The sequence below is a fragment of the Neofelis nebulosa genome, chromosome 8 (genome assembly GCF_028018385.1).
Source record: "Neofelis nebulosa isolate mNeoNeb1 chromosome 8, mNeoNeb1.pri, whole genome shotgun sequence".
Lineage (NCBI taxonomy): Eukaryota > Metazoa > Chordata > Mammalia > Carnivora > Felidae > Neofelis > Neofelis nebulosa.
This window is the reverse complement of record NC_080789.1, coordinates 25,102,900-25,130,276: the sequence shown is the minus strand read 5'-3', so window position 1 is coordinate 25,130,276 and position 27,377 is coordinate 25,102,900. Positions and strand designations below refer to the sequence as shown.

General features: G+C 42.7%; 1 protein-coding gene and 1 pseudogene across 1 annotated transcript; both read right to left on the bottom strand.

Moving 5' to 3' along the window:
• Positions 1-226: 226 nt before the first annotated feature.
• HAL (histidine ammonia-lyase) lies at positions 227-27,377 on the bottom strand. The gene is made up of 20 exons (XM_058741722.1): positions 26,702-27,377; positions 26,034-26,094; positions 25,899-25,926; positions 25,494-25,568; positions 25,328-25,400; positions 25,166-25,232; positions 24,820-24,857; positions 23,873-23,998; positions 19,982-20,121; positions 18,596-18,643; positions 17,807-17,954; positions 16,957-17,052; positions 16,797-16,855; positions 15,617-15,697; positions 13,174-13,239; positions 12,925-13,090; positions 10,273-10,407; positions 5,785-5,893; positions 5,616-5,685; positions 227-2,426 (listed from the first exon to the last, which is right to left on the bottom strand). Exons 1-20 carry the CDS (start codon positions 26,946-26,948, stop codon positions 2,286-2,288), a joined length of 1,974 nt encoding a protein of 657 aa, XP_058597705.1. The 5' UTR covers positions 26,949-27,377; the 3' UTR covers positions 227-2,285.
• Positions 2,581-2,698, bottom strand: LOC131484113 (U4 spliceosomal RNA; annotated as a pseudogene).

The following is a 27,377-nucleotide window of genomic DNA, read 5'->3' as shown; positions in this document are numbered from 1 at the left end:
AAAACTTGTCTCTGTCTCATTGGCCCAAATGCAACCTCAGCCATTTCTTGAACTAATCACCAAGCAAAGGAAATGTGGTATCTTGTGGACTCACCAGGCCTATGCTGTACGCTGAAACACGTTTCTTCCAACTCTTTTCCTGGCTTTGTTTTTTGGGTATATTTTTAACGTTTACATTTAATAAATTAATATCTTCAACTAAAGTAACACCCCAAATGCAAAATGATGCTATTCATAATTAGAAGGTTTAATCAAAATATAATAATCCAGGAACCAGATCCAGAAATGAGACTCAAGTTTAACGTAGTAATGAAAAGTGTCTTGAATTGTTCAGGTTATGTTTTTGATTTCATGTATAGTGGTAAATTGTTACAGTAATGTTCTGCACATCACACGCCCATGCCATTGACTATTATTCTTCCACATTGACTTGGGCTTGAGAATGTGACTTGCTTTGGCTGAAAGGACACTAGCAAGTATGGCAAAGTAGAGGCATAAAAGCCCCAGGGCTCTGGCTGCCCTGAGACAACAGGTGAAGCAGCTCAGATGACCTGCTGGGGAGGAAGTCACAGTACCATTAACTCTTGCTGCTACTCAGGGAGAAAGAGAAAGGATAAGGAATCAATTACACTTTCTAAAGACACTTTGTGTTAACATTCATTGATGAAATCTTTCAGAAACTCGATTAACTGCAGTTAGAATAGGCTTTCCCCAAAGAGGTGCTAAACTTTGTTATAAAAATCTAAGAATGTAGTGACAACATAAGTCAATTGAGACTGAGTTTATTCTGTGTTTACCTTGTACTCTCTTGGAGGCGTGTGATAATCAGTTGCTAACAGAGCTGTATCAAAAACTCCATAACAAAGTGCCCCAGCAGACGAAAGTGGCTCGTGGGAATCCAGCCCTCTCCAAACTGGAGTGAAGAGCCATCATCAGACTGCTGGGTATACTGGCTCCGCTGCAGTTAGTGGCTAAGAATGAATAAACCTTACTCGTGCATGTTAAAACAACAACGCCAAGAACAACATTTCAGTAAACAGGTTCTCGGCACATTTTTTTGGTCACTGAATTGCTGTAGGCAACAGTTTTCACTTCTGTCTCTGCCTTTCCTATGGACAGGTGCAATCTAAAAAGTGAAAACTCTATTGTGAAAGGTACTGTTGGACCCATTTTAGGCTTTAATCAAGTAGCCAAGCTGGCAAGTGTGTCTGTTCTTTCCCTGGCCTCCTGTGGTTTTTAGAGCCACGGTTTCAGACTCCTGCGCTTGGGGTGCCTTGCACATATTTGCACAAATGGATGCAAAATGGAAGGTTAAGATCTTCCCAAAGATCTTAACCTTGGGAAGCCAAGAGGTCATCTGACCCATCCTTCATCCAGATGATTATACTTAAGCCTTCCCAAAAGATCCCTTATCTTATTTTTTGAGGAAAAAACAGACTGGGTAACACATCCAAGGCCCCATCGACCTTTATCAATAGTTCCTCATTTTAATGATTACCATTACAGAGAAGGGGTTGTCTAACTTTGAACATAAAATTCCTGATTTGTGAGACAGGACGTTCCTTAACAAAGGGTTACTATAGGAATGTGAGTACAGTACTAACACATAGGAAGAAAGTAGTAATATTAACCTCTAACTCCAGTTTAAGCATCTAAGATTTTTTTTGAGATATATAGTGATATTTGATAAATATCACTAAGGGCCACTCCAATGGCAATCTCTTTATTCATTCCTCAGCTCCTTTGCACAAAACCTCTTGTTGACCTCTTGACTAGACTATGATTCAATCAATAGAAGAAAGAGAAGCTTAAGGACAAATTATGACTTCAAAACAAGTTGTTTATCAAGGCCTATTAAAGAACACCCATCATATTATAGTGTAATTCGATCAAAGTTATCTAGTGGAGAGTCTGTCAAACAAACAAACAAAAAAGATTTACAAAAGTCTAATGCATTTGGAAAAGAATACCATCAATCTGTTTCCAGATACCATTTGAACAGTTTGAGTTCAAATAATGTTAAGTGGCCTGTGGCCTGTTGATACTGTTAAGAAAGAAAGAAAACTATAATCTGAAAACAGCTGCCGTGTCTCAAACCAAGTCAACAAGAACAAGGCGCTACAGTCAGCAACTAATACAGTCACCAGCCTAACCAAAGTAGGTTTTAGAAGAACGGAATAAAATAATGGGTTGATCTACCCAGGGAAGTTCTCAGGTCTTTTCCTCAGCATAATACTGCTTGCTGTTAAAGTACCATCTGATCTGCTAATCCATGACAAAGCCCATTAAAGATCCCCAGACTCTGGGATTTTGATGAAATTCTTATGTAGGAATTCCAGTGAAAAGGCCGTTGGAGAAACTGGTCTGGATTCTGGAATATGTTCCATTCTGTATTTTTCTATGTATGGTGCAGCTACTTCCCAAACCTGAGAAGGACAAAACAAAGTCAAATTGTTGAGGACACTGTTCTCACATGCCATGGAACATCAACCTCGTAGGACCAAAACGTCTATCGCTGACTAGACACGTAGCGGCTGTTTCCTTGCTTTTGTTCTAAGCCATTTGACATACGATCTGCGTCAACTGCTCTTTGGTTGCATTAACAGATTTTAAAATACAAAGTGTGAAACCTTTCTATTAGCAATAATCACACCTCGGATAAACCTCATTGGCTACGATACTGCCACTGCGCAAAGCTAGTCTGAAACCTTTCTGGAGTTACCATGAAGGTTTTCAGCTGCTTACTCTTCTGAAGCAAAACAAGCTAACAAACACACAAAGCCTAGAGAATTCAGTGTGGACAGCATTAAAGAAAGTTGCTCAAACGATGACCGTGTGTTTTCTAAAACAAACTTTGAATAAGGAGGTGGATTTCCTCATTTGCCAGATTTCCGTGCCGTGTGTGCTCTATTCCTTACACCCTTGCTACTCAGAGTGTGACCTGTGGAGCAGCAGCAGCAGCATCTGGAACAAGATCCCCAGGAGATTCACACGCACATCACAGTTTGAGAAGCGTGCTTCAGACCCTTGTTTATACCTCCACCCACCAACCTATTCTCTTTCAAGCATCATGTCTTCTCACGTTAAGGTCCTGTTTTTGGTTTACAACTGCTTTTTATCAGCTTGCTGCCAACAACCAAGGAGGATTTCCTGTTCTTTTGTATTACCTTAAAAAATATATTCTTTCAAAGGCTAACTTCCTCGAAAAGATACGTGCATCTCCAGGTTTAATTGCAGCGTTATTTGCAAATAGCCAAGACATGGAAGCAACCTAAGTGTCTACAGACAGATGTATAACAACTCCACCCAGTCTTAAGAGTTAACTTGAGTTAAGGTAACACACTTCTTGCTTGCCCACCTAAGGCCCTTGATCTATAACAGAATTAATTTGTTTCTTTTGAGATTTGCCGACCACTGGCCTTGGGGGATGAAGGACCAAGAACTTTCCCCGCCTGCAGAGGCCAGCAAGTATGTTTGGAGCCACCTTGGCTTTCCAACTAGCCCAGCAATGTTTTAGCAAAATGTTTTTCTTTTTTAAGATCACACAGTGATTATTGACCTCCCTTTGGTCATCTGTGGATCTTGCCCTCCTTTGCAGAAAGAACAAAGTACTCTTGGGGAGCCTGGGTGGCTCAGTCAGTTGGGCGTCTGACTTCAGCTCAGGTCATGATCTCACACTTCGTGAGTTCGAGCCCCGCAATGCGCTCTGTGCTGACAGCTCAGAGCCTGGAGCCTGCTTCGGATTCTGCGTCCCCCTCTGTACCTGCCCCGCCCCTGCTCTCGCTCTGTCGCTCTCTCTCTCTCTCTCTCTCTCTCTCAAAATAAATAAACATTAAAAAAATATTAAAAAAAAAAAAGAACAAAGTACTCTTGCACAACCTCTGGGTACCAAGAAACCAGACCTCCTTGCAGCTCCCCCACTCCCCTGGGCATCAAGAAACTGGAACTTCTTCCACAACCTCTAAATACTGAGATAACTCTGTAGCTGACATCATTGAGTCTGCATGTAAGTAAGAAATGTCATAGACCACTGCATTCTCTTAACTGTTTAACTCCCTTTAAATACCTCTGTGCTAGGCAGAAACCTGGGAGTTGGCTTTTGGACAAGAGTCTATTTCTCCCCAGGTAGCTGGCCTCCTGAATAAAACTCATATTCCTTTCTAATCAAAACTCATCTCTTGAGTATTGGCCTTTCAAGCGATGGACAGCTGAACTTGGTTTTCAGTAACAGATGAATGGATAGAGACAATGTGGTATGTATGTATGTGTGTGTGTGTGTGTGTGTGTGTTGATCATCCATAAAAAAGAAGGAACTCCTGGCATTTGTGATAACATGGATAGACCGTGAGGGCAGTATACTAAATGAAATGAGTCACAGAAAGACAAATACTGTATGATCTCACTTATGTGTGGAATATAAATAGCAACCACAATGGCAAAAACTGAGTTCATAGATAGAGGGAATAGATTGGTGGCTGCTAGAGGTTGGGGGGGAGGGTTGGAGGGTGAGCGATATGGATAAAGGGGGTCAAAAGGCACAAACCTCCAATTATAAAATAAATAAATCTTGGGGATACACAACATGATGACTATAGTTAATAATACTGTATTGTATATTTTAAAGTTACTCAGAGATTAAATCTTAAAAGTTCTCATCACAAGAAGAAATTATAACTATGTATGGTGACAGATGTTAACTAGATTTATTGTGGTGATCATTTTGCAATATATACAAATATTAAGTCATTAATTTGTACTCCCGAAATGAATATGTTATATGTCAGTTATATTTCAATTAATAAAAAAAGGCCAACCTCTCTCATCTACCTCTCGATGTGCACCAAAGTTGGCAGCAAGCAAGGGGCGTCCCCTCAAAGGGTGTAGGGCACACTTAGAAATGACAGATGTGAAGATCAAAAGGAAAAATCATTCCCCAAGAACAGAGCAATGGTTCCAGGGGAAATCAAGAAATTCTAGAGAACATGATACTCACAAATTATTACAAAAGGCTTAAAGAACTTTAAAAAATATATTTAAAAAACGAGTCAGCCTATGAGGCATCTGTCCCTATCAGAGAAATCTCTAGTCAATGAAACCAGAGGAAATAAGCAGTAAAGAGAACCTGTAGTACCTCAATCAGGGTGATGATAGGGTAGGACACCCCACGGCACTAGACAGACCTATAGACCTTTGAAGTAAAAACCTGGGACTTCGTTTTCTCTTCGGGTCTATTTAATCATTGGACCAGTTGGAGGTGGTGGTGATAGCATCACAGAAAACATACTTTTGAATGAAAGAGAACGCTCTTGGTGAAGGGGATCCATGAAACTCTCATCTCATTTTTTCTCCCGATGAATACCTGTCCCAAACTCCATTTAAAATCATTTCAGTTTCTAATCATTAGATATTTAATGTTTGGGTGCAACACAGGACACTTAAGCGGTTATCAGACAGCTTTTTAAAGTTGCACAAGAAGTTTCCCAAGTTCCTTTTTGTTCACATCCAAGGCATAGACGAGAAACAAAAGAATAAGACAATATTTCTTCACTCTCTACTCCCACTTTGCTTTCCCATAATGACCCAAAACTAAGAAATAAGCCAAGTGGCCAACTTGCCTTCTGTTCCAGGAGCAGCCTGTGCGCTGCCTCAATGTCTGGGGCCATGAAGCGATCTTTTATCCAGGGCCTACAGAGAAAGTACATCAAACCATCAGCCAAACATTCACCACTGCCAGGGTTCACAGATCTGAAATGATGGCATCTCCAGGGACCTGTTTGACTTTACCTTACAACAGAGCGCACCAGGTCATATACTTTTTCCAGAGGAGTAGTTGTTCTCAGGGGGCGTAGAAACTCTATGCCCTGGCAGGCTGCCAGAAGTTCGATGGCCAGCACTACAATAAGAAAGGTGGAGGGATGATTAAAGCCTGACTTCGTGCTGAGGGGATATAACTCACGAGGAAGTCGACACTGCTAGCCAACTAAGAGATAGTCGGTTCTCTGTCTAGTGGTAGAATAAAGCTGCCTTGGTGTTTGGTTACCATCTTAAATTTGCTTTTCTAACCTATTGGCTGTATGTTTAATGTTAAGAAGGAGAACACTATCCAGCTAAATGTCTTAGTCCCCCACTTCTTACTTTACCTGATCAAGATGGATGATATCTTTGTCCTATTTCCACCTTTGCATAAATTTCAATTTGTTTTTAGTCTTGCTATTTCTTTTGGTTTGAAATACCTGGCAATAGACTTTCATCAAAGGATTGAAGGAGCCAGCGAATGAGCAAATGAGTTTTTTGTTGTGCTGGGACTAATTCTGTAGTGCTCATTTCAAACCTTCAAACTCAAAGGCTCCCAGGCCCATTAAAACTGAAATTCTAGGGGCGCGTGGGTGGCTCAGTCGGTTAAGCATCCCAACTTGGGCTCAAGTCCTGATCTCACGGTTTGAGTTCAAGCCCCGCATTGGGCTCTGTGCTGACAGCTCAGAGCCTGGAGCCTGCTTCAGATTCTGTGTTTCCCTCTCTCTCTGCCCTTCTCCTGGTCCTGCTCTGTCTTTCTCTCTTACAAAAATAAATAAACATTAAAAAAAATTTTTTAAATGCAATCCTAGAAATTGGTACTTTGCCAACTTTCGGCTTCTTGATAAAACAATCCTTACACAGGTTTTTCCTAGCTAAGAACTTATTAAATGTACCATACCTTGTGATTGGCTTTGAATATTGACATCTAAGTTTCTCTACATTTGGATTCCATTATTTGCCAAGAAAAAATAGTTTAGAAGCGTAACGTTGATCAAACCATTTAAGTGGTTAACTGAAATGGAATATTGAAAATATTTGACTTTTCGTCTTAGAATTTATGAATTGCATCACAAACTCTGGTGAGTACAGACAAGTCACAATAGGAGAGGATGAAATAAATGAATCTATTTTGGACCTGGAAGAAACTTTACATCTTCTAGTCTAGTCCCCTCACTTCATATGTAAGGTATTGGAAATTTTAAGAAGTTGAGCTGGGGTGGACAGGGATGGCATCTGAGGTGAAATCTGCACAGCTACAAAGAGAGTGAAGAAGTGAACCATGTGAAGTCCTTGGGGAACAATGTTGCAGGCAGAGAGACCAGTGAGGACACAGGTGCTGAGGTACTGGCAGGTACAAGAATAACACTGTGGCTCCAGGGTATCGAATGGAATGGAGACAGGTACGAGTGAGAGCCAGAAGCCAGATCACACATGATCCTGGTAGGCTACAGGAAGGGGGCTGGGTTTCGTTTTGAGTACGATGAGGAAACTTGGCAAATTTGAGCAGGAACATGGTGTGATCAAAATTACATTTTAAGAAGTTCACCCGGGTTATTGTATGTGGTGACTATGGAAGAACTGTAGTTAAAACAAGGAGATCTCAATCAAAAGGAGATGATGGGGCCTTGATTTGGTGTCTTTTGACAGTAAGGTTAATTTGCTGAAGAACTGGCTCGAAGATCCGATCTGGATAAGAGTCTGATAAGGGTGTCCCCTTAACCTTCTGGCCAGAGCCACATGTTTAATGGGGAGACCATCTCAAGAATGAACATTAGGAACACACTCCGGTAGGCAGTTAATAACCAGTGTTGGTGAGGATGTGGGAGAATCAGAACTCTCAAACACTGCAGATAGGAATGTAACATGGTGCAGCCACTTTGGAAAATAGTCTGGCAGTTCCTCAAAAAGATGGAGGTCAGTCACCATATGACTCAGCAATTCCACTCTAGAGAAATGAAAATATATGTCTTCATAAAAACTTGTACACAAATGTCTATAGTAGCATTATTCGTATCAGCCAAAAGGCAGACAAAACCCAAATATCTCTCAACCGATGAATGGATAAACAAAATGTGTTAAATCCATAAAAGGGAATGTGTGGCCATAAAAAGGAATGACGTACTGATACATGCTACACCATGGAGGAACCCTGAACACATTATGCTGACTGAAAGAAGCCAGATACAAAAGGCCATATATTGTATGACACTTACATGAAACGTCCAGAATAGGCAAATCCATAGAGAGAGAAAAGTACATCAGTGGGTGCCTAAGCCCGGGGACAGGGTGGGACAATAGGAGAGGGATAGGTAAACGGTACGAGGTTTCTTTCTGAGGTGATGAAAATGTTCTAAAATTTGTGGTGGTGATGGCACAACTCTGTGAATATACTAATAACAACTCAAGTGTGCAATTTAAATGGGTGATTGTATGGTATGTAAATTATATCTCAAAACAGCTGTTAACAAGAATACTCAGCTCTCCCACATTTATCTTAAAATACCGTAGTGTTTGCTTATCCGCTGTTTCGCTTTCCACAGTTTTGGTGGCCTGCAATCAACCACCGTGTGGAAGCAGGTGAGCCTGATGATTTGTCAGGTTCCTCTTTCTGGCGAATCATCAGGTCAATAGGAGCCTGACGCTACGTCACAACGCCTGCGACATTCACCTCACTTCATCTCGTCTGTAGGTGTTTTGTCCTCTCTCATAGTCACAAGAAAGGGTGAGTACAGTCAGGTATTTTGAGAGAGTTCACATTCACATAACTTTTATTTCAATATATTGTTATAATTGTTCTATTTTATTGTTCTTGCTTATCTCTTACTGTGCCTAACTTATAAATTAAACTTTATCATAGGTATGTGTGTATAGGAAAAAACATGGTATACGTAGGACTTGGTACTACTCGTGGTGTTGGGCATCCACAAGGGGTCCTGGAACGTTTCCTCCGTGGATAAGGTGGGAATTACTGTAGTGATACTCTTGTCAGCCAACTGCTTCCAATACAGCTGCGAAAACTTAGGAGCTTAGATAACAATGCTTAAAGGAAGGCAATTCCTTTAAACAAAACAAAACAAAACAAAACAAAACAAGGGGGCGCCTGAGTGGCTCAGTCGGTTAAGCCTCCCACTTCTGCTCGGGTCATGATCTCACAGTTTGTGAGTTCGAGCCCCGCATCCGGCTCTGGGCTGACACCTCAGAGCCTGGAGCCTGCTTTGGATTCTGTGTCTCCCTCTCTCTCTGCCCCTCCCCTGCTTGCGCTCTGCTCTGTCTCTCTCTCTCTCTCTCAAAAAATAAACGTTAAAAAAAATTAAAAAGCTAAACAAGGGGTGCCTGGGTGACTCTGTTGGTTGGGTGTCTGACTCTTGGTTTCAGCTCAGGTCATCATCTCGCAGTTGGTGGTTTCAAGCCCTGTGTCAGGCTCTGTGCTGACAGTGAGAAGCCTGCTTGGGATTCTCTGTCTCCCTCTTTCTCTGCCCCTTCCCTGCTCCTGTGCAATCTCTCTCTCTCTCTCTCTCTCTCTCTAAATACATACATACATATATACATACATAAACTTAGAAAACAGTAAACAAAACAAGCAGTAATTTAGAAGGCAGAGAGAGGTTGGCCTAACGCAGTTCCACCCTAGAAGTATCTGCCAGAAGGTTTGGATCTGAATCTTGTCAAGTCTTTAGGAACAACCGCAGTATACAGGGAATGCAAGGGCTAGAGAACAAGTTAAAAGTAATGCCATAAGGGAGCCAACAGATAAATCCAGAATGTCAGTTTCTAACAGAAGACTGACCTGTTTTTTTGTTTTTTTGTTTGTTTTTTGTTTTTTTTTAATCTAGTCCATGGCATGAAGAAAAAAAAGGGAGAGGGGACTGTTCTAGATAAAAAGAAGCTTAAAGCCTTTAACACACCAAATTTAAAATGTGGGCCTTAAATCTAGATTTGAAAAAAACCCACTGTAAGGGCATTGAGATAATTGCGAAATTTTGAATATGGACTTATCAGTGACCCCAAGACTTGTTGATTTTGTTGGATGTGATAATGGCATCATGGTAGATAAAAATGCAGGAAGAAAATAATGTGATGGGATTTGCTTGAAAATAACTTGAGAAAAGTAAAAGAAAAAATGAAGCAAATGTGCTGTTGAGTCACAGTGAGGTATAAATGAGGGCTCATGGTACTAATCTTTCTACTTCTGAATATGTTTTAAATTGTTTGAAAAATACAGCCAACCAATAAACCTGATAGGTCAGCAGGTGTGGTTCTTAATTTTCAGCGAGCATCAGAATCACCTGGAAGACTTAAACCAGATTGTTCTGCTCTCTCCCCTAGAGTTTCTACTTTAGCAGGTGTTGAGGGGGTGGTGCCTAAGAGTCTGCCTTTCTCACAAGTTCCCAGGTGATGCTGATGCTGCCTGTTTTGAGGCTCACAGATGTAGAAGTTAATCAGAGAGGCTTGCCATCCCAGACTGGCTGGGTTTACCTTGCTCCACGTGCTCGATGACCCGAAGTGCCTTCCTTGCTGCCCATCCTCCCATGGAGACATGGTCCTCTGTAGCCGCGCTGGTGGAGAGAGAGTCCACCGACGAGGGGTGGCACAGAGCCTTGTTCTCAGAAACTGCAAGAGGCCGTGCAAGTTAAATATGCTTCTAATAGGAAAAATGGCCATGTTGGCTTCTCCCCATGACCAACGTCATGGAGGAGCCCCTCCAGGAGCTCTCGGTTGTTATCCAAGCACCAGATGGTCCAAAATTATTTTGGGAAATGGAAGCAGGTTGGGTTTGTATCAAAGTGAGAAGGACTTGGAGCCAATAATGAATTCTGAGATACGACCAGATGGGAACCCTAATAGTACAAAGCCCAGTTGAAAACACAGGAAACATTTAGCATGCTAGGGAGACTAGGAAAAAAAAGATGTGATGGTCTTTTCTAAGTACTCAAGAACAATTGACTGGTACTATCACCAGAGGAGGCCTTAGAATTCAGGGTGGTGTTTGGGGATGGAGACTGGACCCCAGATCTTGAGCAAGGATATTTTTCAGTTCAGACTGTTCAGTGATTATATAAGTGGAGGCAGTGGGTTAAGCACAGGCTTCATGACTGCCAGAGATAACTTGGGGAGGCTGGGGAAATCCTAGTGATGGCCTGGATTGGTGTCTCCCAAACTTTATTGTGCATATGACTCGCTCCATCTTGTCAGAACGCAAATGTTGAGTTTTGCGTGGCCTGAGATTCTGATAAGCTCCCAGGTGGTGGCTGGAATTTTGGCTCGAAGACAACATGTTAAATATGGAGGACCTAGATTCCAGAGCTCCTCCCCAGCTCCAGAAGCCAGGGAAGGCCAAACTCAGAGCGTTTTCTTCCCTACATTTTTGACCCTGAGAGTGGCTGAGTGAGACTTCAGTTGTTTTCTGTGCCATAAGGGGTCCTGAGGTAATCTAGCTACATGAACTAGGGTGGTCAACTCGTCCTGGTCTGCCCAGGACTTGCCAGGTTTCAGCACTGCAAGGCCCAGGTCCTGTGACCCTTCACCTGCCATTAGATGGATAAGCAGGCTGTAGTGAGTCTCATTCAGAAAGAGAAGTTACATGTCCCCCCAAAAGAAAACAACCCATTTCATTATAAAGAAAGCAAGTTGAGCAACTTCAATAGGCAGTTTAGGGAAGCCAAACACATTCAAACGAAGCTTTCTGAAGTCCCTAATATTTTCTAGAAATCAACCACAACCTCCCTATGTTAATGTGAGAAGTTGCTATCCTTTAAGGAAGTATTTTCATAAGGGGGTTAAGTGAGCAAACAGAAGATCCTCGGCAGAGGACATCATGAATTCAGGGTCTCTGTTGGTTTTATTGAGTTTCCATGTGAGGCTTTGGTGAGGAAAGGGTTAGGAGTAATCCTAATAGCAACTAATATTTACTTACTGCTTAGAGACATGCCGGGCATAGTTCTAAGGCTTTATATGCATTAATTCATTTAACTCTCAAATTAGCCCCATTAGGTAAATTTATCACCCCCATTTTATAGAGGAGTAAACGGAGGGTCAATAGGATTAAGAAACTTGCTCCATATCACACTCCTGGTAAATGGCAGAGCTGGGATTTGGACCCAGAGTCTCTGCTCTTGTGTGCCCATGTGATCTCCTGCCTCATGGGTAGGTTTGCCAGAAAAAATACAGAATGCTCAATTAACTTTGAATTTCAGATAAAAAACAAATAACTTTTTAGTATAAGCATGTCCCAAATAATTCAAGTTTAACTGGACATCCTGCATTTCTATTTGTTAAATTTGGCAGCCATATTAGGATTATATACTCATTAAAATGAGATCTGCATTAATTGAAGTGAGAGCATAGATTTGAGGACAAAAATGCCTGGGTTTGAATTCAGTTCCCCTTGCGAGCCGTTCAATGTTGGGTAAGTCACCTAACTTCCCAGATCATCCGGTATTCATCTATGCAATGGGGGTAATGATAGTGCCTTGCCTCACGGTATTGTTGTGACCGTGAAGTGAGTAAATATAAATTAAGTCCTTAGCAGGTCCTTTGTTCCAGGCCTTGTTCTGATGTGTTACTTAAAGTTTTAATTCGGAAATCAGTGACACTGAACCTCAGTTCTCATAGAGGGCATCTTGCTTCTTATAAGCATTTTTGCATATTGTAATCACATCTTTATGTTCTTAGAGGTCAGTATATCTAATGAAATGTATCCAATGTTTAATCATCCAGGTCCATTCATGTTTCACCTTATTTATGGATATCTTTGTCTTTTTCCTTCTGATAGTCCCCAAATTGCGATTAGGGAAAAAGCTACAAACATGCCATTCGTATGTGACGTTAAATTGCTTCCTACAGAGAAATTGTGGAAACCTCATTATTTACAAACTCATTGGGGTATTATTCTGTTTTACTTCAACTTTGTTTAGATTTTATTATATATATATATATATATATATATATATATATATATATATTTTTTTTTTTTTTTTTTTCCTAAAATATGTCAGGCTTCCTTCTGCATTTGTATTGAGACAGGTAGGATGCAAATGAGGTGGGGAAAAACCTCATTCAAGGACAAAATTTGAAACTTTCAGATAAAAAGGACGGGCTCGCGTCCTGAGAAGTGGGCAGTGTTCTTACCGAGGGCTGCAGCTGTACAATGTGCAATCATGAATCCCGAGTTCAGACCACCCTCAGCAACCAGGAAGGCAGGCAGCTCGCTGAGGGAGGGGTTACAGAGCCTTTCGATTCTTCTTTCACTAATAGCAGCAAGCTCATGAACTCCAATGGCCAAATAGTCCAGGGCCTAGAAAGAGTGACTCAATTCAGTTGAATTGAGCCTAAATTGGAATATGCTTTCAGGGTCAGGAGCAATTCTAAAAAGCTTACTTTGGCTGGGTATTCACCATGGAAGTTTCCTCCAGAAATAGTCTCTCCCCTACTGGCAAATACCATCTTTCAAAACAGGTTAAGGCTTGAATATAACATTTGCTGATCACTGCAAGTGGAGGTCTCCCCCACCATCCGAAAGTAGAGCGTTCCTATGATAATCTTTTCTAAACCGAAATGGCATAAAGGGAAGAAGTGCTTACCATTAATTTACATGGAAAATTTTTGAGCATTCCCAGACCCTCAAAATCACCTCTTTTAGTCTTCTGATACCAGAGGACACATCTTGCTAATGGATGCACAAAATAAATTAAGATAAAGCACAGATGCTCACACAGTTCAAAGCCCTGGCAGCCTGATGCTGAGATGCTGAGTATAGTTCCCAGGGAAGGAGCTCGGTGATACTGCTGTTACCGCTTCAGATTTCTTTCAGTCCGTGAAAACAAGTACTAACGTAGGTCTGTAATGCAGACTTTCAAGAAGCAGGGGATACCTATGTGACTCTTTTCCCAACCCACTAATTTGTAACACTGATAGCCCTTGTACAAATATGGGTGGAGGGAAGGAGATTCTCTCTACAAGCAGTTGTTGACATAAAGGGACAAAAACCCGAAAAAACAAAACAAATATCCCAAACCTTAGAGATGAATCATGTACACCCAACGGGGGGCCAAGAAAACATGAAACATCAATTTTTTTCCCCTGAGATTAGAGATTCTCAAGCACCACAACCATAGTAATTTTAGCGGTTAGTACTTTCCCTCAAAACGGTCTATATCTGAAACGAAGAACAGAGACTGGGACGCCAGTTTAAAAGCAAACTCTTTTTGGCAGGGGGCAATGTGAGCTTGTGCTCCGTAGAAGAATTTGCTGAATGAAGACTGTTGATGAGCAACCACCAAATTGTCTGGAACAATCAATCCTGGGAACGTTTTCAAACTCTCTACTCAGTGATCCTATGCCAGCATTCACAGCATATGGCAGCCAATAGGCTGTTGCAAACCAATCTAAGTAGGAGGCAGCTTAGACTCCCTGCATATCAATGCCCTCAAGGATCATTCCTTTGTATCATGCACTTCACTTGGATCAACAGGCACTCAGACAAAAGGCAGTAACAGATCCTCCTTGCAGATTCCAAACAGCTAATTTTCACCTCCTGGACTAGAGAATATTATCTATGAACTAGGAACTCTGAGACAGGTTCTGACTTCCAAGGAACTGGAGATGCACGTATTACACTAACTTAGTCAAGTTTGGAGTTACTCTTTTCTGTACATATATCCGTGAGCCTATTAGGCCCAATGCTGGCTCTTCTGTACCAAGCCACCCCCAGTCACAGGCCTTAGTCTTCTCTCCATTCTCTGAATCCTTATAGCAAGTAATATCTGCACCTATTTAAAACTTAAGCGTGTTCTGTTGTTCTCCAGTTGTTCCAAATTTGGTTGCCGGCTATCAGATTATAGCAATTCGAATTTAGTTCCCATAACATCTAGCAACTATGTAATAGGTGCTCTATATCTACAACAGGAAAATTCAGAAGACTATTCTTTCAAGTAACACCACCATTGTAGGAGAACTCTCAAATATGGCCTTATTGGAATTTCATCAATAATTAAGAATCTTTAATTGAGAAAGGAAAAGACTGTTGGCTGAAACTTTTGCTGGGGCAAGTGGTAGTGTAAGAATTTAGTAAGGAATTATCCCTCTCCCATATCCAATAATTTAATGGCAAATCTTTCTTTGTTTTTTTCATTTTGTTTTGTTTTATTTTGTTTTGTTTTACTCTATAAGATACCCTTTCAGGTCTAAATTATCTAAGTGTAGAAAGGATGCCTTTCCTCACAGTGCCAGAACTGACAAGAACTGACAGATGAGACAGACTGCATAGACTTCATGAAAATTCTAGTCCATTTTGGGGGGTGAAGTATGTTGAGGTGAGTGAGTTGAGGATTACTTAGTGTGGGTTTGACTTAACTGTAAAACAATCTGAGAGGACATAAAACACACATCCTGAAGTAAACTTGTCAGAGAAACCACACTAAAAGGGTCTTGTGATGAATCTTTCACAGCTGTTGCGAAACCTGTCTGCTAAGCTAAGCTGTGAGCTACTTCCAGGGTTGCTAACTCAGCACTTTGTCCCGTATTAAGAACTGAGGCCGACATGGGATAGGAAGGCATATATTCCTAAGGGTTGGGTGGTCTTCAAAGGCAGTACTGGGTACCTCTGTGACAACTTTGCCAGTGTAACTCCCGAGTGATCACATCAACGTCTGGGGGAACTATACCCTCAAAGAATATTCCATAGCAAAAACAAGATGGCTCTAAGATAACCACACCATGAAGGAAAGAAGGGCTGCATCTACACAAAAGGATCGCTTTAGCATATCTAAAAATTACTAGCTTGATTTCTATAACTACAGTTTAGTAAGCAGTCAAAAGATACAGGATTGTCTGTTGCACTATTAAGTTCTGTGGTAATGATGTTCTTCACAAACGCTATTGTGTCATTCACCACACCATGGACCTAAAATACAAGATTAAATGAGTTAATACATTGAAAACACTGATAATGGTGTCTGTCACACAGAGTCTGATACTCTTATTAGAATAGCAAGATGTTTTTTTTAATGTTTATTTATTTATTTTGAGGCAGAGAGAGAAAGAGAGAGAGAGAGAGAGCAAGCGAGCATGAGCAGGGGAGGGTCAGAGAGAGAATGAGAATGTCAAGCAGGCTCCACACTGTCAGTGCAGAGCCTGATGCGGGGCTTGAATTCATGAACCATGAGATCATGACCTGAGCCGAAATCAAGAGTTGCACACTAACCAACTGAGCCACCCAGGCACCCCGAATAGCAAGGATGTTTTAAACTGGGATTTATTTGTACTGTAGGGCTAATTTAGTGATTTTCCATAGATGTTTTTGATCAACTAGCTAGAATAGAACTTGATGAGTTAAAGGAAGTAGGGTATTTATTCTAGGGAGGACCCTATTACACTACAGAATCTGGCACCAGATCAAATATTGTTTCATTCTTGAGTTGTGTGTTAATTTCTTACTCAACTAATTGCCATTCACAAATGAGTTATAACATCTGCAATACTGGATGCCTCATGCCCACTCAGGTCTTCTGCGTTGTTTTAGTCTAAAGTTAAGCCTCACAGATTTATTTATGGTGGTTTATATCTGCTTATTAAATGAAGATAAAGTACAACCATGATGTGCACTTAATTTTGATTAGACTTTCCTGCAAACATCTCTGAAAGCTGGTTCTTGCTATATCTAGAAGGGAGAACCAGTAAACTTCCATTAACCGGTTAGGATGATGTTATCACTAAGAATTTTAAAAAGTTACGGCACTAAACCAACAGAGCAAGTTGTCTCATGTGCTTCTGTACAAGGGAATTGAGCAAAGCACTTCAAAAGGAAACAAACAGCTTAATATATAGAATAGAAACTAAAATAATTGGACAAAGGGAAGTATGACACACATAATTTTTAACAGAGGCAGTAAAGAAATTTGGATTATAATTTGGACCATTACATGACTTTTTAACACTTACCTCTTTTTCTTTTCACCCCTCCCTGAATTGGGAAAAAAAGAAAAGGCTTTTTGTTTGTTTACCTGTGGACAGCAGCGCAAGGTATATGCGTCCTGAACACGATCACAGAACCTGTGACTTTCTGTGGAAGAGGTGGAAGGGATAGCAATTTTTTCAAAGTTATCAATTTTTTCCCACAAAACATAAAACCAAATAAGCTCGCTCACAAAAACATCCCCAGACCTGCTATTTCAGAAGGGTGGTGATCCGAGTCCAAGAGTGACCGAAACCGAAAAGCCACTTCAACTTGCCCACGATGAGGGCGGACAGCATGGATGTCTAGAATTGATGGAGAACAAGTCTGAGCACTTCTTCCATTAGCATAAACTACCATTGGTGATGGTTCAGGACCATCCATGGTGCTGACACAAGCCTTCAAAATCCCAGGGGTTCTTACCACCACTCACAGTTAGAACCTCAACTCCAAAAACAAGCTTTTCCTTTGACTGTACTCTTTCTACTTTAAATATCCGAGTGCAAACTATGTGTTAAGCCCCCTGGGAATTCAACTCAAGACCTTGGGCCTACCCTAATTTAGGATTTAGGCTCCTAACGGAAGGAACCTCCACAGTGGCCAATTTTAGACAGTTTTACATCAATTTTAGGCAGATTTCTGTCCTACTACATAGAATGGTAGGGAGTCTTTCAAATTCATTACCTTCCAGGTAAACTACAACTTCTATGGTTTTTCTCTCTCAATTTTCTAATGCAGACCAACTTTAATCCTACTCTACTTCTAAAACCCTGTGAACAGATTCCTAAGACAGTGCACAGTTTGACGGGAGTTCGGCCTGGGTGATCCAGAACGCTGGGTGAATTCTAGAGTCAGCATCTGTAAAACGTGGTCATTCCAAGGATCAAGCATGGCATAACTTAGATGAAGCTGTGGCAGTATTGTGTATGCCATAGGCCCTTGGGTTTTCTCTTTTTCCCCTACCACGCATCCCCACCACTCATGTTTAAAGACCTGGACCAGCCCACCCAACCAGCTCTGAATGACTGAATAGCAACCAAATGGAAGAACCATGCTGACCAGTATCGAAGGCTTTGGTGGTGCCTTTCAGCACCTCAAGGGTCAGGGCTGCCACGATGTCAGCCTGACGTGCAATAGCACTGGCTCTCTCCACAGCTTCGCAGCCCAGGGAGGTGATCATCTGTGTCCCGTTGATGAGTGCCAGACCCTTTGGAAAGAAAGAGAGAAGTTCCTTGCTACATTTATTGTAACCTATGTACAAGTTGATTTCGTATCTTTTGCATCCCTAAGAGAAAAGTTAACCCGTCAGCTGAAGGACATTTATTTATGTTTTCTAAAGTGCAAGGCAGTAAGGCTTATTTAAGCACTTGAGGATTAAGTGCTATCCTAAAATTGCTAGTATAAACCTGGCAAGTGGAGTACATGTTAAGTATCCCCATTCTCAAGACAACAATGAACGTCCAGTGTAGCTGCATATAAAATCTTTAGCTCCTAATTATGCAGCATTTCTTCTTTAACTTGTCATCATTGTGGACAGGACATCCTAAAACATTTCTGGCCCAAGACTCTTGGCTGAGAGCACCCTGAGGAATCTTGACTTATAGCATCTGTTAAGGATCCTTAGAGATCCCGATTTGAAGTTTGAATTAAGTAAGAGAACCCCTAAACATTTGTGGCGGGCAGAATCTTCTGAATGCTTATGGACGAGTCCTTTCTTCAGTGACAAACTTTTAACAAACATGAAAGCCACATTTACTTTAAGAAATCAGTGAGACCGACATTAAGAGTGAAAATAGTATATAAATAAAAACTTGTTAAAACGAATCCATTTTCCTTGAATCTCCTTACCTCTTTTGGTTTCAGAACAACTGGTTTCAATCCATGAGCCTCCAAGACCTGCAGAATGATTAAAAAGATAAAAATGGGTATCAAATGAAATACTAGCCTTTTTCTAATTTTATAAGGAATCAATAAAATATCCTTAAAGACTAAAGATCTGTCTTATAAAAGAGCAGACCTCATAAACTGGTTCTGTTCATCCCCCTCTGGTCTATTCTCTAGTTCTGTTCTTTAATCTGAAAGCAGACTTATATTTCACATAATTTTTGTACTTAAATCAGGGGCGTTAGTGTCTACAGAAGTAACCCCGAATTTTGGGTTTTAGGTCCTTTGTGTTCAGTTTCCACGTTACTGACTCACTTTTTCTTCTGCTGCTTCCTGAGTACATGTTTACAGAGTAAGAGTATGTGAAATGCCCTAGGAGGCAGGAAGTAGGTAGGATAGCACAAAGGAAGGGCAAATAGCATTTGGAGGGAAAAGAACCAGGGGAGCAGAGATGGAAGTTTCCCAGAGGACTTATCAGAGGGAGGAACAGGAGTGAGTGAATAAGAGTACAATGAGCACGAGCTGGTCCCTCTGTCCTGGGCACAGCATATCCCAGCTGTAAGGAACCCCCAGTTTCTGTAATGTAGAACTTAGTGGGAGGGATTAGACCAACGAGACTCTTATAAACCAGTCTAAATTTAGACTTTATTCTAAGGACAATGGGAAGCATTACAGGCTTTAGCCAGGACACGCTTGAATTTGCTGTGTGATGGTGGCTGGGAAAACATTGTACAGAGAAATAAAGATCAGGCTTTAGGGAAGAAAGGTGATTTGGAACCTGTACCCTCCTAAAGATTATCTGTTCCCTTAACTTCTTCCTTCCCCTGGGTCCTCTGCCCCTTCATTGGGGAACCTCTCAGCAATTGACCTGGGATGACACCTCAAATAGCTCTTTGGGCTGCTCTGATGGAATTTGGAGACGGATGAGGAAAACATTAAAGCTTTACCAAAAGCAAGCCCATCTGATTAGCCATTGGGGTGGAAGCTTGGAGGAAAATGGAGCCTGCTTTCCAGAGGCCATACAGCAGGTACTATGATCCACAGCGCTATACTGTGAGACCAGCAACTAAATAAATTTGCAACAGTGTGTGGCCTCCGGGATAGACACTGGAAGATTTTTGGCTGCAGAATAAAATGCTGGGATTAACACTGACTGCTGTACCTTTTCACCAAGGTGACCAAGTCCAAAGGGCCAATAGTAAAGTATGGAAGCTAAAAGCCTTACCTAGTTTGACTAATGGTGGCTCCCTCATGGGGTTGCTGTAGGGATTCAGTGCTATAAAGTATGTAAGTGCAGCCGGTGCCCAGCCTAGGGAGATTACTGCAGAATGTAAGTTATTAAAGTCTTACGTATTTAGCATCAGCCCAGCCACTCTTTGGAGACCACATCTTCCCTTCTCCAATTAGCCCAAGAGCAAGATGAGAGAGTGGCGCAAGGTCTCCACTGGCACCAACCGTTCCTTTCTCTGGAACGTAGGGCAGGCAGGAGGCTGGGAGAGAAGTAGGCACCAGTTACTTGTGGCTCTCTTCACTTTGCCAGCGAGACCAACCTCTCCCAATAGGATGTAGTATCACTTTATGGCACAAATACCTGGGGAAAGACAGTTCCTGGAGCACAACTAATGCTTAATGAACCTGGCTGCACTGCTATTAAAAAAAAGGCAGAGGGGAATAAGGGTGGGTGGGAGAGAGCACCTTCCCAATAACAAAAAGCCTTCCTTCCCTTATAAGCTGCTTTAAGTTTAGACTATAAACATCTGTACTCTGAAAATTATAAAACATTGATGAAAGAAATGGAAGCCAACACAAACGGTATGACATTTTGTGCTCGTGGAGCGGAAGAATTCATATTGTTAAAACGTCCATTCTGCCAAAGCAATCTACAGGTTCAGGGCAATTCCTATCAAAACACCAATGGCGTTTTTCACAGAACTGGAACACAGAGTCCTAAAATTTGTATGGAACCACAGAAGACTCCAAATAGCCAAAGCAACCTTGAGAAGGAAGAACAAAGCTGGGGCTATCACAATCTCAGATTTCAAGATACACTTCACAGCTGTAGTAATCACAATGGTGTGGCACTGTCACAGAAACAGACAAACAGATCAACGGAAAGACTAGACAGCCCGGCAATAAATCTATGCCTATATGGTCAATAAATCAATGGCAAAGGAGAGAAGGATACATGGCGGGGAAGACAGGCTTGTCTGATGCTGGGAAAACTAGTCCACTTCCTCACACCACACCCAAAACTGAACGTGAAATGGACTAAAGGCCTAAATGTGAGACCCGAAACCATAAAACTCCTAGAAGGAAAACATAGGCAGTAATCACTTTGATACTGGCCTTAGCAACATTTTTTAAGATATGGTTCCTCAGGAAAGGGAAGCAAAAGCAAAAATAAACTACTGGGACTATACCAAAATTAGAAGTCTTACGCAATGAAGGAAACCATCGACAAAATGCAAAAGCAACCTACCGACTGTGCGATGTTTGCAAATGATATATCTGATAAGGAGTTAATACCCAAAATGTACAAACAACTTACAGAACTCAACATCAGAAAAACCAGATAATCCAGTTAAAAAGTGGGCAGAGGCTCTGAATAGCCATTTTTTTTTTTTAAAGAAGACATACAGAAGGCTGACAGACACATAAAAAGATACTCAGCATTACTAACCATAAGGAAAATGAAAATCAAAACCACAGTGAGCTATCACCTCACACCTGGCAGAATGGCTATAATAAAAAACTCAAGAAACAACAAGTATCGGTGAGGATGTGGAGAAAAGAGAAACTTTGTGTACGACTAGTGGCGCAGCCCCTGCAGACAATGTATGGAATCTCCTCAAAAGATTAGAAACAGAACTACCACATAATACAGTAATTGTACTATCAGCTATTTACCCAAAGAAAATGAAAACACTAACTTGAAAAGACATATGCCCCTCCTATGTTAATTGCAGCATTATTTACAATAGCCAAGACACGGAAGCAGCCCAAATGTCCATTGCTAGATGAATGGGTAAAGGAGAGGTAGTATTTATATACGATGAGATACTACTCAGCCATAGCAAATAATGAGATCTTGCCATTCGTGACAATGTAGATGGACTTAGTGGGTATTATGCTAAATGAAAGTAGTGAGACAGAGACAAATACCAGTTCACTTACACGTGGAATCTAAAAAACAAAATAAAAAAAAGTAGAAACAGACTCATAAATACAGAGAATAAACTGATGGTTGATGGGGGTGGGGGCATGGAGCAAAATGGGTGAAGGGGAGTGGGAGGTACAAGCTTCCATTTATGGAATGGATAAAGCATAAGGATGAAAGGTACAGCATATGAAACTTTTTTTTTTTTTTTTTAAGTTTAGACTCTTTCCTAGGGACATTACAGATTTTAGCCAGAACATGCTCAGATTTGCTGTGTGAAGCTGGTTGGGGGACACGGTACATAGGGGACTAATACAGATCAGGCTGCATGGAAGAAAGGTGATCTGAAACCCATATCCCCATAAGGATTATCTATTCCTTTAAGTTTTTCCTCCTCCTTGGTCCTCTGCCCCTTTGCTTTTACTGTGCGTGTCCTAATCAGACCTAGAAATTTTTAGGAATTGTAACAATGTATCTTAAAGATCAGGAGTTAGCTGTTGTTCATTACAGCCTTGCTTCAAAGAACAAAAAGTTAGAAATGATGTCAACATAGAATTAAGAGACTTTTGGGTGGCTCAGTTGGTTAAGCATCTGACTTTGGCTCAGGTCATGATCTCATGGTTCATGGGCTCTGTGCTGACAGCTCAGAGCCTGGAGCCTGCTTCGGATTCTGTGTCACCCTCTCTCTCTGCTCTTCCCCTGTGCGTGCTTTCTCACTCTCTTGTAAAAATAAACATTAAAAAATTTTAAAAAAAGAATTAAGAGACTCTCATATAACCAAAGAGTGTGTGCAGTCATTAAAAGCTATTGGGGGAATAAAACACTATTGGAGAATGTTTGGAAACATGTAAATTTTAACATTAGAAAAGAATTATAAAATGTTCTAGAAGGATAAGGCACACCAAAGTATTCACAGGGGTTCTCTGAGGAGGTAAGCATAGACAGCATAGTCTCTGTTTCTACTTTTGCCCAGATTCCTAGGCACCCAGCCTACTACCTCACCACCACTTATAAACAGACATGTACTGTTTTGGAGGAAATTCTCAGTTAAAAAAAAAAAAAAAAAAAGTCCTGTTCTTTCTAAAGTAAACTCAGACTCCTATAGCAGTGTGTTTTCCATCTGTAGATAAGGTTAGTGGCATGAAGCAATGCCATCCACAGGCCAGCTTCCAGATCATAGTTCACCTAGGGAATTCTCAGAACTCTAGGGACCCAGGGGGGTCCTAGACTGACCTATAAAGCATAGGTAGGTTTACAACCAGAGATGTACTATCTGCGATTGTAGGGAAGACCAGGGTGGGAGGAGGGACAGGTGGTGGAATCACTACTGGTCTGCTCAGCACAGCCATGTCTACCCATAGATACCCCATATACCTTCACCCCAAAGAGTTTCCCGAGCCTGCGCTGATCTATGATGTTCATCTTTATCTGTGAGAAGGGACGGTGGCCTCCTAAGCATTTCAAATCTTGTCTCCACATTGGAGTTTTTCTACCCTGAGAAGTAAGCTCCAAAGAGCTGAACTGCATTGTATCCTGGCACGAGATGGCTTCCTGGTCCAGAAGCAAGTCTTTGATCTCTTTGATGCTTCTGTTTTATCTTTGCAAGAAGTTAAGTTTCAGTTATTTAAGTCTGGGTATTCCACTATCTGGGGAGCATTAAGATGTCAGATTCCCGGGCACTAAGCAGAACTACTGAATTGGTCTTTGGGATGGACATCCAGGAATCACTGTGTTTCCCAGATGATTTGATGCAACTTCTCCAACCACATCTGGGCATCGCTGAATTAAAAGTTCTTTCCAGTTCTGAGCTTTGGGCCAGACTTGAGGGGTTTGTTCCAGACTTAAAGATACCAAATACTAAGTGAAGGGTGATGAAGTGTGAGTTGAAGGTACACAGGAGTAAGCATCTCTGTCCCCACCCCTGTCCCCTCAGGTAGTCTCCTTCTCACCAAGCCCATTTCCATTTGTCTCCATTATTCTATGTCATCTTGTCTCTGTTAGTCGTCACCCTGCCATCAACCAAGTCTACCTGTGGTATATGCCCAGCCTCAGGGGAGGGTCAGTCTGGGGATCCATGGCATTACCATTAAATACTTCGATAACTTGCTTGAGGGTCTCCAGGGAAATGCCACTGTATCCTTTGGCTAAGACATTGATCCTTAAAGCCAGGAGCATCCGACATCTCTCAGGGATTAGTGGTTTCCCAACACCTGCAAAACGGAATTAATGTTTTCTTCTAGAAATCTTTTCTACCTCCATCTCTCAAATCTTTTTCCATTTCAGTCCAGTCTCCTACCACCGTCAAGAAGAGACTTGACTCAGTCAAGACGCATTTGCACTGCTCTCCTTCCTGATTGTCCTGTTTGTTAAAGTCCCATCTTCTAGAAAAAGGAGAAGCTCCAGTTTTGCCTTCTTAGTTCTCTTTCCTAGAATGCTTCAGTGAGCCCCACCCTCCCCAACACCCTTAGAATAGCATCCAGACTCCTCAGCACAAGCTCCCTTGCAATCAGGTGGGACTGGATTCTTGACATCTCACCTCATCCTGACCAACTCATTCCCTGAGTTCCAGCCTTAATTTCGTTCCCTAAATACACCACTCTTGGGGCGCCTGGGTGGCTCAGTCGGTTAAGCGTCTGACTTCGGCTCAGGTCACTATCTCATGGTATGTGAGTTCGAGCCCCGCGTCGGGCTCTGTGCTGACTGCTCAGAGCCTGGAGCCTGTTTCAGATTCTGTGTCTCCCTCTCTCTCTGACCCTCCCCCATTCATGCTCTGTCTCTCTCTGTCTCAAAAATAAATAAACGTTAAAAAAAAAAAATACACCACTCTTGACATGATAGCATAGCTGCTCCTGCCCCAACCCCTTCTCTCCACCTGGTCCATTCCTTTTTCTCAGATTCAGCTGAAAGGTGGTCTTGTCTGATGCTTTCCTCTTTCCCCTCCTCCCCTGAAGCAGAATTGGCACTAGTTCCTGGAATGCATTAGCTATTCGTGGCTGTTACAGGATGCCTCACTCTGTTTGGGATGATTTACCTGAAGAATGTGAACGTACTAGGTTGACCTGCAGCTCTCTGGAAGAGAAAAGGAAAAAACCCTCTTAGATACCTTGCAGTGAAAACGTTTCCTCAGCTGGGAAAATGAAGGAAAGAACAGTTGAATCTTTGGAGAGGCAGAATAAGGCAGCGTGATGCAATGTAAGAAACCAGCAAGCCTGTGTTTTCAAAGCCAACTCGTATACAAGTTAACAGGAGACTTATCCTCCTCATCTGTAAATTGGGGCAAATGTTAATTATTTCTCTTGTTGAAAGAAGTCTCAAAGATGGGGACAGGTGGCATGTGAATGCTTGTGTTTGCTAAGGAGGGTGGGAATCAGACTTACTCTAGCTTATTGACAGGAATTATAGTTCTGGCAAATTTCCCAAAACCTGTAGTGATACCGTAAACAACTACAACAAAAAAAAAACAGACATTGTACAATTAGATGCAGGCCGTTTTGTTCTGTTAATAAAAAGAATTGTAGGACACAAAGAGAAAACAATACCAGTTTTTTCTTTTATGATGCTATCTATGACTTCCCTGGATTTTTGCACCTTCTTTTCCGCAGTTGGGGTGAGCTAGGAAAACATTGGTCAAAGCAGAGCATGTTGAAAACTTCCATACGCAGTGAAAGAGGTCAGAGGACATCCTTCCCCTGCCCTCCCCCATACCTTTATTTTGTAGTGTCCTTTTCCCAAGTTGACCAGATCCTCTGTGGTCAGGCTGTCCCCATCTAAGGCGATGTACTGCACAAAAGAAGGGAACTTCCATGAGCTCGAGCAGCTTGGCACTTGAACAAGAGCGTAGGGAAGCCTCAAGCAAAACTACATTTTGACACTCGAGAGATTTTACCCTTGCTCTGACACATGCATGTCCTAGTTCAAACGACCACTTGCTCAAGAGGAGGCTGAGTAAAGAAGGCTAGCAATGGAAGAGCATAGTTAATGCATTTGCCTACTCCACCGAGCAGGATAAAGCCCCGTCCTGACAGTGTTCACTCAAAAATTTTGCTGGCTCCACCCCTCCTTAAGTGAGGGGGACTTAATTTTCTTTATGAACAGCGGCTGGAAGTTTACCTTTTCAGGCTCCCGGTATTTGCTGTATCTGAAGCCAGGTAAAGGAAAACACTGGGTAGCGTGAGAAAGCCCCCACCCCATCACCGGCAGGGGCAGCCCCCCAGCGCAGACCCACCGGCCTGCAGGAAAGGATACAGGTAAACTCCTTCTGGTTGTGATGGAATGAAGTCGGGAGACATGGCATCCCCTTCTATAACTGAAACAAGAATGCGAGACAGGCTCCTTACAGATGGCAAAGGAGACGCGCATTGTTGCTGGTAAACCAAGAAAGGGCTCTTCCACTGCCTCTGACTTCTATAGAAATGGCTGCTTTAAAACCACTTCAGAGGCCTTCAAGTGCTCCCAGCATCTTTACAAACGACGGCGAAATGCAGAGAGGCAGGTGTCAGGCGTGGACCGGGGTTTACACGGAAGTTCAAGATCTAACGCCCACCCCCACCCCCATCCTCACCCCCAGCTGTATTTTGTATTAAATCCGAACCGCTTAGGCCACTGGCCTCCAGTCCGCTGAGGTGCTTTTGAAGGGCAGAAGGATCTTCAAAATGATTCTGTACCTGCAGAGGCATTCATTCAGATGTTGCCTTTGCTACTTCCTAGCGCTCGACTCTAGGTAAGCCACCTCATTTCTGGGTCTGCTGCCTCGTGGTAAAAGGGGGATGAGAATCCTGCCCTCTCCAGGTTATTGTTGGAACCTAAGAGACAGCACGACCCCCTCCCCCCCCCCCCCCCCGCCCCACCCACGGAGGGCAGAGAGGACACCAGGACCTCCTTCCCAGGGATGCCGCCGCCCTCCGGCCACTCACCCACTTCCACGAACTCGTTGTCCTCCAGGGCCACCTGAAGCGGGTCCTCGTCGTCCAGGAGGCCCAGGCCTTTGCATCGGCGCACGAGGAAGCGCACGTCGTCCACCGAGGCGAAGCCGCCGTTGTCCGGCTTATTCTTGACGTACCTCCTGATGGCCTCGCGGCCCAGCCAGCCCACCGTGAGCTGCGCGTCCCGGCAGGGCACGGCCAGCCATTCCCCGCGCACGTGCACCGTGTACCTGGGCATGGCTCCGCGCGACCCTAAGGAGGCCCTGCCACCAGGCCGCCTGCTCCTCTGCCTGGGCAGGAGGCTGGTGGGGACGGTTTTATCTGGGAGGGACTTCCTAGCTGTGGTCGGCGGGGAGGACACTGCTGGACTTTCAAAACACGCCCCTTCCCTTGCCTTAACTCATCCACACGTTGGACAAATATTTATCGAGGGCCGCACGGGGTTCCTGTGGGTTTTCGCAGCCGAGAGAGGGGTGGGAGAGGGGGATGCAGGGAGGCGAGAGGCCCGTCCAGCCGGGGTACAGCCCTGCTGGCGGAAAGGCCCGGCTTCTCCCACGCTGGGGGTCCCAGGTGCCCTCCTGCTGGCCTCTCTCTCAGGGTCCCGGATTTCTCCCTGCCCTGGCTTCTGTGTTCTCCATCGAGGGCAGCCTATAAACACCGTGTTCCT

Bases quoted from the DNA above. Each gene is read 5' to 3' on its own strand.
- HAL (XM_058741722.1), bottom strand. From the start codon at position 26,948: ATGCCCAGGTACACGGTGCACGTGCGCGGGGAATGGCTGGCCGTGCCC. The intron at 25,569-25,898 runs GTAAACTTCCAG...TCTTTTGTGCAG, and splicing joins AATACCGGGAGCCTGAAAAG to TACATCGCCTTAGATGGGGA. The intron at 5,686-5,784 runs GTAAAGTCAAAC...CTTTCTCTGTAG, and splicing joins CTGGTGCGCTCTGTTGTAAG to GCCCTGGATAAAAGATCGCT.